Consider the following 12,500-nt stretch of genomic DNA (forward strand, 5'->3'; position numbering starts at 1 on the left):
TCTAATGCGGTGAGCTGTATCGTTAAACTAGATCGATTCGATTGTACGGCTCCCAAAGGAAATGCCAAAATAAAAAAACAATCTACACGTTAGTGTTTAATTTCAGTTGAATGCATTCAGGTTGATCATACAGACTTGTGCTAGGTATGCCACCCCTCCTTTCTTGTACTCTTGATAGGTCTAGCCGCGTTGGGGCTACGTACCCTTATTTAGTAAACAGAGTCTCAAATGGCATCTTGCGCATAGATTCTGGAGTCAGCTCTGGATGTAAATACTTATTGGAGGGTATATGCGGACATCGCTCTCAAGAATACATTTCTTAGTTCATGAAATACCCTCATGAAAGATCCACCTAATTGGAGATGTTGATGTATGAAGTGGTGGGAATCGCCTAGTCATTCCTATGTACTTTTTCGCTGGATGCGCAAGGACCTCGTTCAAAGAGTCACTCTCGAATTGTAGATCTTCTTCTAGCACATGGTGGGGAGGGTTCCTAATCAATAATAAGGGTCGAAGCAACTTGGGCATTCCTTTTTATCAAGTTACCTTAAGCATGCATGGGAATTAATTGCTGTTATTAACTCAGAAACAACAACTGTGTGGGAATGAACATGCTTTCAATATACTGTTGTATCCCCCCATTTAAATTAAGTAATTATTCTTGGTCTACCTTTGTATCTTCTTTCTGGGCAGTGGATCAACACTTAAAGTTATAGATTTTCGTCACCTATTATTACGATCCAATAAATATAACGCAGTCATCGAATTCTCAGACTCACTGTATGAAATTGTACTATTGTTATCCAATTCCAAGAAGTTGTTATTATTATCTTATAAACCACGAAGCTTGTGTGTCGTGTGTGGGACCCTTGTGAAATTTAAAGGGTGGCAAATTGCTATCAGTGGGCACAGTATGGTAGTCCGGAAAAGCGTTACAGACAGATGGGCAGCTAAGGAATAAGGCCAACCCAGGTGGTCGAGCAGATGGATGCAAGGAGTGTTCGCCAAAACTGTCCATCAAGGCAAAGGCGTGGCTATCCTTGAACGGATCTCAAATATAAAATATCGGCCAATTCATTGATATATTGATTAACAAAATCATAAACTCTTTTCTTCTATCTCTGTTTACGATAACATGAATTCCCATATGTGTAATTCTAAGCTCATAGTGTCTCCTGTCTATTCCACTATATCTATCTCTCAATCTAATCAGTTGTAATGAACTAATTATTAGCTAGATAAAAATATAAATCGAAAACACTACCATCTGATATTTAGTTTGAGTGTCCAGAACTATTTGGGAAACCCTCCCTGGTTAGTTGTACAGCTATAGTTATGTAATTTAATTGGTGTAAAATGGAATACTGATACATAAAATGGTACAGTCGAATTAAATACGAAGGACGGGTGTGGGGTTTGGAGATGGTATGTTGGGTATGCGGTGTTGGACCCGGGTCTGGGCGCAGCTTGGGTCGTGTGGTCTGTAGGACATAGAGTAGCGAGAGAGCTGGGGCAGACGTTGTCCCAACTGGTATTGAGGTGTCTGGACTGTGGCGCTAAACATCTCAAGTGCATCCTCATCACATAGGCCGTGCTGGGAGAGATCCCTCAGATACTCGGGCATTGCGCAGTGCCTATTGCCTTTCTTGGACTCAGTGTTGGCGTCGCTCCCTTCTGCTCGTGCGATCCGACACTCAGCTGCTCCTCTTGCTCGCCCACTCAACGATGGATCCATCCCCGCTCCTCACATACCTCCACCACTCGCATCTTCAGCCACGTGCCTGAAGATTAATGCTCTATCTTCGTGTGCGTCCTGGGAGAACATCTGTGTGAGTATGATATAAGTTTGTGTATCGCGGAGTCAGCACAGACTAATATGATTGTCAAAGATACTTGGACCTGGAGTTTGTGTATGTGGTTAATTACGTGTCACCGCAAGGCGTGGGCGAACACACTACAATAGGCAGGCATATTGTGTATGAGCGCTCATGAGACGCTTATTAGTACACCAATCATTCATTTCTGGTCGATAGTGCTATAGATATGGTTTGAAGAGTCATGCCTGGCCAGATGCAGAGAAGCGAGAGCTTGAGAGCGAGATCCTGTCTAGTGCGGCTGTGACCCTAGCCAGTCATGTAGGTGGCTTGACTTCGCGGCGAGATGGCGTGCATCGGACCATAGCGCCTCACAGAAGGGTGTTGAAATGCCGAGCATAGAGGATTCTGGAGATGTCCTGTATGCATTTATTGATCTGGAGTGGACTCGCGTCTGATAGCTGTGGTTCTTACAAGATGACAAGATGGCACCATACTTTCCTGTTGACTTGCTATAACATAGGGTATCCCTGAGGATCTACTTCCATGGGCCGCGTCGTGACCGCCTTGCGCGGCCACTGGCCAGCCCATCCGTGGCTTGCCCCTCTGACGTTACTTTTATTCTTACCCCTTCCCCGGCTCACCCCACCCTCCGCTGTCCCATCATAACAAGTCTTGCGGTAAACTACTCCTTACGTTCTGTTTAAGATCACTAGTACACATTTTTATGTGTTATCGATTTGCACATTTACATATAATTTATCTATACATTCATTACTGGTATCACTTACAGATATCATATTAGTTTGTTGATTATTACCAAAAACTTATTTATCAACGCGTTGTTATTTGAATCTTATTAGTTCTCTCTTCTGTCTTTGTAGCTATGGTGAGAAATAAACTAATGAGATAAAATATAGAGGGAATCACATGCTTCGGGTAAAATTTCAAAATGTGGTTATAATATCAGAAGATATATTTGATTGCTTTAGTTAGCATTGGTTCAACGGTTATGAACGCAAATATCCGCAAACAACATAAATTTAACAAGGCACAGCACTAGCACACTCCACTGAAACCAACCATTTTAAGATCAATCACGCGCGTCACCACCGACAGCCGGTGATAGAACCGCCAAAAAATAATTACATTTAAATTCCCCAATTCTGAAGATCCCCGCTATTTAACAACCAATGAAACCCCCCTTATAGTTTCACCATCACTTTAATGTAACAAAGAACCTTGTTATTTTGTTACTTTGACAAAGTCTGTTCTGAATCGATTGATTATTTTATGTGTTATTAGTCGATCTAACTTTTAAAAGAAAAATATTAACCTTGGCTGTCCCGCCCTACTTTAAGGTCAACCCGGTGACTATACTTGACTCATATCGACTAAGGGACTTAACTGTATGGTGTGGTGGTTCAGAGATGGGGTTAAGTCATAAAAAATCGTGTTAACCCCATTGGGTTTAAGACAAAGTAATTAAGATCAGAGTAAATGTGGCTCACTTTATAAATTTGGAACAAACAATTGAGTCGCTCATTATGTACAAAGACTTAAGTATGTCTGGAATTGTGTTGTAAGGCACATTTTACGTTCCTAGATTAATTAGGGCTTGCTGTGTAACATGGGGTTGAAAACTACTAACTTTTGACTCAAGACATTTATCACAGCTTTTAATAAAAACACAATAATGTGAAATGTCTACACATTTTTTCTTACACAAATAACAAAGAGTGGTTATAATTCCCACATCATTTTGACTGTTTTATTATTGCACTAGGATATTGTTCTGTAGATCAGCCAGAATCCTACGTGAATAAACTCTCTAACCAATGGTTAATACAATTATTTAGCTCGCTACACATCAACAAACAACAAACTGTGGGAAAAGTTCAAATGGGTAGTCGAATTCTTTGTAAAGGCACTGTATATACTCTGTCTGGATTGTTTATGCTATGTTTGGGCCCATCTGGAGGTCTTTGAAGAGACCACTAGGTCGGCCACTTAGAACTCCCAGTCTAGGCAGTCTCCATACGGAATGAATGGGATTCCTACAGTATTTTCAAATCATAGTTTCTAAAGGAAAAATATTCAACAGGTTGAAGTGTTCTTGGTATGCTTTGTTCGAGTTATCTTCCCTGTGGTGGGGAACAATTACATTACAATCTAAAAAATAGAACAAGTGTATAACTTTTAGGAATTGTTTAATATATTTTAATTTTTAAAACAACTGTTGTATGGTTTGGCTCACAGTGGGATAATATTTAAAACGTTGAATTCGATGGTCTGGTTATATAGGATCTACAAGTTTCAAAAATGAATGTAGAGACCAGTTCATATTCACTGCATATTCTTTACTTAGCTTTCGCAAACTTAGATTTTTTTATACAATGGTGGGAGGGGAGGTGTGCCAAGACTGTCGTCAACCCCTAATCAGCCCTCTAGTGTCTAACATAAAATCATCTTACTGGTTAAAGTCTTTAACGTTATTAAAAATGTCTAGGGTCACCTGTCCGGCACTCAATCAATGTTGGTCAATGTAAGCGTTAGAAGATCATAAAAAAAAAAACAGAGATAACGTGAAGATAAGTTTAAATAAGAACCTACCTAACCCCGTCTTATTCGCGGCTCTGGCACCAGGGCCCCTAATCCGGGTCCAGGAGCAGCCGGGGTTGGAATAGAGATGAGAGTATGATTGGCAGCTCACTTCTATAGGAGGCCAGTAGATTTAAGGTGGGAACTTGTTATTTGTTGCTTGATCCCAGCCATGCTCTTCCATTCCAACAAGCCGCCTCCGAAACTGGAAACAGGAGGGAGACGAAATGAGAGACTTGGACATGGAGACGATGTATGAGAGAGCGGATCCATGATTAAACGCACAAGCAAATATTATAGGGTGATATCTAGGTTATAGGAAAGTATCACAAATTCTCTAACCATTCTCATACATACACAGCAGGCACATACACACACACAAAAAACAGGACTCACCTTTGAGGTTCTCACGATTCATAGAGCCCACCTGTGTGGTTCTGAGTCCCAAAGTCATTCACTGATCATCAGCCACCGTGCATTCATCAGCATCTAACACAACAACTCAAGGCCCAAAATCCTCACAACATATCACCAACACAATCTCAGTCCAATATGTGCCATTAAATGAATATTTACCACAACCACATTGCAAACATTTTTTAGTACTGAAACGTTTAAAAGCAGCCTTAAATGTGACATTGTTATGTTTGTTAACCCTTGTGTGAATGAATGGTTGGCAGGCATGGTGGCGGTAAAAAGCTCATAGGTCAGTGTCTGGTTCCTGGTCTCTCTGGCCCAGTCTGATCAGTCACCTCAGGGCTTTGTTGCGCATCCGATCCAGACACTTTTCTCCTACACAAATACAAACTCCAGTTAGCAATGTGGCTCTGATGATGCTCAACCTCTCTCTGACTCTCACTGTATTAAACAAGTGTACATACACGTGCATTCGGTAAGTTTACAGGACCCTTGACTGTGTCCCTATTGGTTTTTAGCATTACAGCCTTATTCTAAAATGGATTCAATAATGAAAAATCTCTTATCAATCTACACAACAAACCTTATAATGAACAAGTGGAAAACAGATGTTCATACATTTTGCAAATTGTATTAAAAATAAACAACTGAATCTACTTATTTATTCGACCCTTTGCTCTGATTTGAGCTCAAGGTGCATCTGTTTCACTGGATCATCCTTGAGATGTTTCTACAACTTGATTGGAGTGCACGAATTCAATTTATTGGACATCGATGTGGAAAGGCACACACCCGTCTTATAAGGTCCCGAGTTGACCGGTGTTCATGTCAGAGCAAAAACCAGGCCATGAGGGTTCGAAAATAATTGTCCGTAGAGCTCCGAGATTGTGCTCCAGGCACAGATCTGGGGAATGGTAATCAATTTTCTGCCTCAAAGTCTAATATAATTTTCACATGGGAAATGACACTTGTCTCGTGAGACCAGGTGTGTTTGTAATCTACATGATACCTTTGAGTCTTGGAGTGGATGCGATGAGGGTCCTCAGACATTCCGCTTTTGCGGTACTGTCCTAGGACTCTCCAAATGTCTCAGGGCAACAGAACACCAATACCCACTTCAGGGCAGTGGTCCCAGGCCAAGCTTGTCCTCCACACTCAGAGCGCTGCTGCAGCATCTTGTCATCAGATGTAAACAGCTCAAATTTCACCCGATATTCAATCAACAATAGTGACAGGAAATCCACATTTTATAAAGTATACAGGTCTGTCTGTACTTCTGGAAAGAATCAGATTTGTTGTTTGCTTTGTATGAGCGTGGTGGTCATGAGCAGTTTATTGAGTCAATGGGGGAGCAGCACGATGTGTTTATGTGTTGTGATGTATGGGATGGATGATGGTGGATGGATGTATGTATGTAATGTATGTTGTGTGTGTGTGTGTGTGTGTGGTGTATGTATGCTGTGCTATGAGCGGTTGGTCATGAGCGTTATGAGTCAATGGGGAGCAGCATCGATGTGGTTTGTGTGGTGTGTGTGTATGTATGGATGGATGTATGTATGTGTGTGTGTGTGCCATTTAGACAACAGCACTGTCCCTGTTGCCAGTGGTGGCCATGAGCATTAAATATGACAACGTCATGACTTATCATATACTGCGGCACAATAAACACTATGTGATCTATGTACTAAGTCTTAATACTAGGCAAGCTGGAGACTTTTTGGTGTCAAAGAAACACTTATCTGTAAACAAATATAAGCTTCCCTTCGTCTACAACACAACCACATTACGCATTCGGTGAGGGTAAGAAAGAATTAGATGCATGCACTATCTTGCTGCCGGCGCATAATAGCACATTAAAGGCCCTGTATTAATTTTCTGGTTGTAGAAGTGGGTGTTGGTGTGAGTCGAGCTCGTGTACAGTTCGGTTGGTGGTGGGTTGTTAGTGGCATTTGACTGGAGCATGTTAGACAGATCTTGACGTCAGGGGTCATCCACCATACTCTTGTTCGTCTGCCATAGTGTCAGTCTCAGCGCAGTCGCACACGCCATCCGACCACCAAGAGAGCCCTACACATATGGACCAGCACACCACCGAGAGGGGGATGAAGAGTCAGATAGAGAACGAGGAGGAGCAGTGCACTATCCATTTCTAGCTGACGGCTTGCCCAGTCTCACGTCTCGGCACGAGCACATCTAATACTACGCGAGAGGCCGGCGGAAAGGGAGGGGGGCAGAGGGTAGGGGGCACCTTGCGGTCAGAATCGAATAAAACAAAACCTGATCCAGATGGCTGGTTGCGTGGTCAAAGTGGCTGGTGCGTGGGTTCTATTTTATCCAATAGTGGTCGTGCTCTGCGTATGAAAAAATTATTTTCTGTTAACCAAGTCCGCAATAGCCGTGCGTACAAGCTCCCTCATACATACCCATGCATCTGTTATAGGGCTAGATTAAGGAGCATTCCTCTCTCTCTACTCACACACCGCCCGAGTTTTGCAGTAGTGAATCACGCTGTATGCTGTTCTTTGAAGGTTCTGAGGGAATGTTCCCTGGAGTTTTCTCTCTTCTTGCTGTCTGTCTTTCTGGAGGCTAACCTAGCACTGTTGCTGTGGAATGTCTACCTTTCTTTCCACTCCTGATTACTGAGGTGGGAGTGTCAGCGAGCCGTTATCCCCCTCACAGAGTCACCCCCCCCTTTCCCCCCACCGCAGACACAGATAGTATTACTGCGGCTCCAACAGTTCCTGCCATTAGGGACTCCTGGGATGAAACCCAGCCTGAGATATCGACCAGTCAGAGAGGCTGAAAGTGGATCTGCTTGGCATGAGTTGGAACCACAGCTAGCTTTATCTAGCAGCACTGGCAGGGAAGGGCACAGTAGAACTTGTTAATCCTGATCTGATTCCATCAGTAGTTACTTTCCTGTATGGGCCTAGGTCAAGGCTGTATGGGCCTAGGACAAGGCTGTATGGGCCTAGGACAAGGCTGTATGGAGCTAGGACAAGGCTGTATGGAGCGAGGACAAGGCTGTATGGAGCGAGGACAAGGCTGTATGGAGCAGGGACAAGGCTGTATGGAGCTAGGACAAGGCTGTATGGAGCAGGGACAAGGCTGTATGGAGCTAGGACAAGGCTGAATGGGGCTGGGACAAGGCTGTATGGGGCTAGGACAAGGCTGAATGGGGCTAGGACAAGGCTGTATGGAGCTAGGGCTGTACAGAGCTAAGACAAGGCTGTATGGAGCTGGGACTGTATGGAGCTAGAACAAGGCTGTATGGGGCTAGGACAAGGCTGTATGGGGCTAGGACAAGGCTGTATGGGGCTAGGACAATGCTGTATGGGGCATGGACAAGGCTGTATGGGACTGGGACTGTATGGGGATAGGACAAGGCTGTATGGAGCTGGGACTGTATGGGGCTAGGACAAGGCTGTGTGTGGCTGGGGCTGTAGGGGGCTTGGATGGGCAGCAGACTGTGTGTCTCTTCACAGACGGCCTGGTGAATGAGAAGGTCAAACAGCTCTGTTTCTTGTAACAGCTTAAACACACAGGGGATCTGCAGTGAAGCCCGGGAGATTTACTGACAGAGAGCCTCCAGATGTGGAGAGCAGAGCAGATAAAAGACTACCGCCTCGCTCTGACAGCCTGGATTGAGATGCCACAGTACTGTTGTCTGCCTGTCGCCTACTGATGTTCGGGAGTATGGAGGGCTGCAGAGGAACAAGAGGCTTGTGTGTAACAAACAATTTAAAACAATGAAATTCAGGACCCCTTAACCAATAGGATAATCTTCCTAGGTTAAACACTCCCAGACACCACAGATTGTAAGCTTGTTATATCTGAGCTCCTGAGCCACACCCCCTCCCCTGGCTGCAGGTCAGCCCATAGCTAGATATTCTGAGTTATGTTGCAGGTCAGCCCATAGCTAGATATTCTGGATTCCGTTGCAGGTCAGCCCATAGCTAGATATTCTGGATTCCGTTGCAGGTCAGCCCATAGCTGATTTCTGAGTTTCCGTTGCATAAAGTCAGCCATAGCTAGATAGATCTGGATTCCGTTGCAGTCAAGCCATACTAGATATTCTGGATTCCGTTGCAGGTCAGCCCATAGCTAGATATTCTGGATTCCGTTGCAGGTCAGCCCATAGCTAGATATTCTGGATTCCGTCCATAGACAGAGGTTCTGGGTTCTTTTTCTCTGCATCTACATTAAGGATCATGTTGCTTCCTCCTGGAGAAGCATGTCAGGCCTAATTCCCTTCAAACAGGCAACAATGGGCTTTCCTGCAATCCCTGCAATCACAGCACAGCCCCTTTAGAGCCCTGCTGCACAGAAGATAAAAACAGCAAGGGAAGAAAACATCTGTAACGGTAACCAGAGAGTTTACTGTACTGTAACTCAGTTAGACAAGATAGAGGTTCAGGCTGAGTTTCCCCCCTCCTACCTGATGTCACTCTCCTGGCGCTGCACGAGACATCTGCTTTGATTTCCGTATATATCTTTGTCACGTGAGTGCGGTGCGAACAGATCCTCAGAAGACGGGCCGAACATGAGCCCTGTCCAAATCAGTAACAGCCTATTGTGGAGCGGATACTGTAGCAGAGAGAGAGAGAGAGAGAGAGAGATATAGAGGTCAGGAGAAATCATGTGGAGACCAGATGCCCAGCATATCAGCGCCGTCTCTCTCACTTAATGTAACTGTGTGAGGTGGAACTGTGTTCTCTAGCCTGGTGCAGTCTGTCACACACTACAGCAACTATGGCACTAACATGCTACCATACACTATTTAGCCAATGGCAATCTGTTGTTATTACCGTTTCTGAGATGTACAATCTCATTTGTTAGCCTCGTCTATGCGTGAGATTCAGTTGGTTTTACACCTGACACATGGCTAGCATTGAAKACTGGGAACCTTTCCCCCTTTATATTCCTTCTCTATTCTCTTTCTATTTTGAACTGTGGCCTCCTCTGTTTTCCCTTTCATTTGCTCCTCAGTGAGTGAGCAGAGAGCCCAGGTTCCCACAGTGCACTGCCCTCTCCTCCGCTCCTCCTCTCCTCCGTTCCCAAACGGCTTTTTAATCATTCCCAGACCGGGTAGTGATGATGCTGGGGAGAGGGTGGGGGGTGCTGTGGCCCCGGGGCCGCAGCCGCTCTAGGATCCGGCTCCACACTGCTGTAGATGGCTCTCCTCTCCTCAGTCATCTGTCAGTGTGCAGACAGAGGAAATGGCTGTATTTAAGGCTGAGGATACAGTTTCATCCCCAATTACATCTCTCCTGTGTTTACTGATCTGTTCAGAGGAAGGTCTCATCCCAAATGCCACCCTATTCCCTATGTAGTGCACTACTTTTGACTAGGGTCCATAGGGCTCTGCTCAAAGGAGTGCATAGCATGCCATTTGGGACGCATGCAAAGAAAAGAGGCAAGCTCACATGCCGGGCAGAGATTCAGCTTTTTATAGCCAGCGCTTCTCTTTGAAAGGATTCAATGACCTTGATGCCTTCTTAGCTTCTAATTAAAGTAAGGAAACAATTGAATATGCGATGGCCATTTGAATTGCAGTGGAGACTGGCCATGCAGAGAGATCTATTTACCATAGACTCTGTAGATTATTATTACCATTACTGTTTTTATTGTACATGTTTTTTTGGTTTTGGAAATATTTTTCTGATTTGTGAAGCTTTCAGGGCAAAGTGTTCCATAATAGTTTTTTATCACTATGTTATTGTTATTTTATTGCCTGCCTATGATTTTTATTGCAAATTTGTCCGTTGATATGTTTTWATAGCCATCGCCTAGTAGCGCTGATTAGAATGTTATAAGCTGTGGGTTTTTATGTCTAACTGTTTACAGACTGAGTTTGAATAGCAAATGCGAGAGCAGACAGAACTGTCTCTGTATTTGAAGTAGGTGTTGTTAGTACACACCCAAGCTATCAGAGAACAATATAGCATCCTAATCCAAGTCGAAAGGTTTTTGTCAAAGCTGAATCTCTCCAGCGTCTTGAAAAGGTAACCTCACTGGACCTTGTGGAAGGCTTTGTCTGACATACAGCCATGGAGCCAGTATAAGTGACTAACTATCCAACATTCCTCCTCTCCTCTTTCTATTTTCTTCTCCTCTCCTCCTCCTCCTCCTCCTCCTCCTCCTCCTCCTCCTGTCTCAGGAGTGGCAGAACTCGATCCAGAAAAATGCAGGCCTTGCCTTCATTGAGCTCATCAATGAGGGAAGGTAGGTATCATATTCACACACATGCACGCACCTGCGCACACACACACACACCATATGTTTTACTATCCTTGTGGGTACCTACAATGTATTTCCATTCAAAATRGTATTTTCCCTGACCCCTAAACCTAACCATTACCCCTAACTCTAATTGTAACCCGAGCCCTAAACCTAACCCCTAAGCCTAAAATAGCTGGGAAATGTCCCCACGAGGGAGAATTTTCCTTGTTTTACTATCCTTGTGTGGACTTTTGTGGATTTCCGGTAACACACACCACACACCACCACACCGCACACACCACACACCACACACCACACACCACAACACAACCACACACACACACAGCACACACACACACCACCACACACACACACACAGCACACACACCACACACACACACCACCAAGCTCTGAGCAGTTGTTAGGTTCAGTGGCAGCAGTAGATTAGCAGTAGCTGCCAGCTCCTAGAGTGGTGGGGTGGCTGTACTTGTACTGCAGTGTGCTCTATAGGGGTTTTAAGGTAAATACAATTGGTATGGCAGTGTGACGTAACAATATAAACAAGATAGTGTATCCCCTCTGTCGGTGTATTCCTTCACCCCCCCCCCTCTGTCGGTGTATTCCTCACCCCCCCTGTGTCGGTGTATTCTCACAGCCCCCTCTGTGAGTGTGCAGGCTCAGATCAGGCAGGGTGTTATAGAAGAGATCAGCTCCAGAGTCCATCTGGTGGACCCATCTGTGACCCTCTTACATTACACAGGCTGCCCAGCGTCAGCCTTATGCCCCAAAGTCCAGGCCCTATACCCCACGCCCCGCAGCCTAACCCGCCCATAGCCCCAGCCCTATACGCCCAGCCCTATACCCCAGCCCCAGCCCTATACCCCAGCCCCAGCTCCTATACGCCAGCCCCAGCCCTATACCCCAGTGCAGCCTCACTGTGCCCAACCCAGCCCTGTCTTAGCCTTTCCTGGCACCTCCCCTGCTCCCATGTTGTGCCTGGATAAAGAGCCTTACTCCGTTGTGGCCTGGCCGCTCTGCCACTCCGCTACACTGCCACTCTACCACTCTGTCACACGGCGCTGTCCAGGGTGCTGCTAGCAGATCTCCTCTCTCCTACACTACCACTATCTCTGTACTGTGGACACCTGAACTGCATCCCAAATGGAACCCTATTACTTATGTTGTGCACTACTTTTTAACAGGGCTCTGGTCAAAAGTAGTGCACTATATAGGGAACAGGGTTCCATTTGGGACAGAGACCTGCTATATCTAACCAACCAGCATATCAGCCATCTGCAGTCCTCTGAACGATAACCAAACAGCTAACCAAACTGTCCTGTATTTCTCTCTAACCTATCAGCTAATAAACTAGCTAAGATAACCAGCTAACCAACTAACTACAATCCTAGTTGAGAATATTAACGTCTAAACGAGGAGAGGGAGAAT

General features: G+C 44.9%; 1 protein-coding gene across 1 annotated transcript in view; it reads left to right on the forward strand.

The window, feature by feature from the left end:
- LOC111956864 (neurobeachin-like) overlaps nucleotides 1-12,500 on the forward strand; it is a 328,897-nt gene that overhangs the window by 131,423 nt on the left and 184,974 nt on the right. The window contains 1 exon segment of the mRNA XM_070436743.1: nucleotides 10,993-11,057. Within this exon segment, the coding sequence (XP_070292844.1) occupies nucleotides 10,993-11,057 (65 nt within the window).

Source organism: Salvelinus sp. IW2-2015, linkage group LG4p (genome assembly GCF_002910315.2).
Source record: "Salvelinus sp. IW2-2015 linkage group LG4p, ASM291031v2, whole genome shotgun sequence".
Taxonomy (NCBI): domain Eukaryota; kingdom Metazoa; phylum Chordata; class Actinopteri; order Salmoniformes; family Salmonidae; genus Salvelinus; species Salvelinus sp. IW2-2015.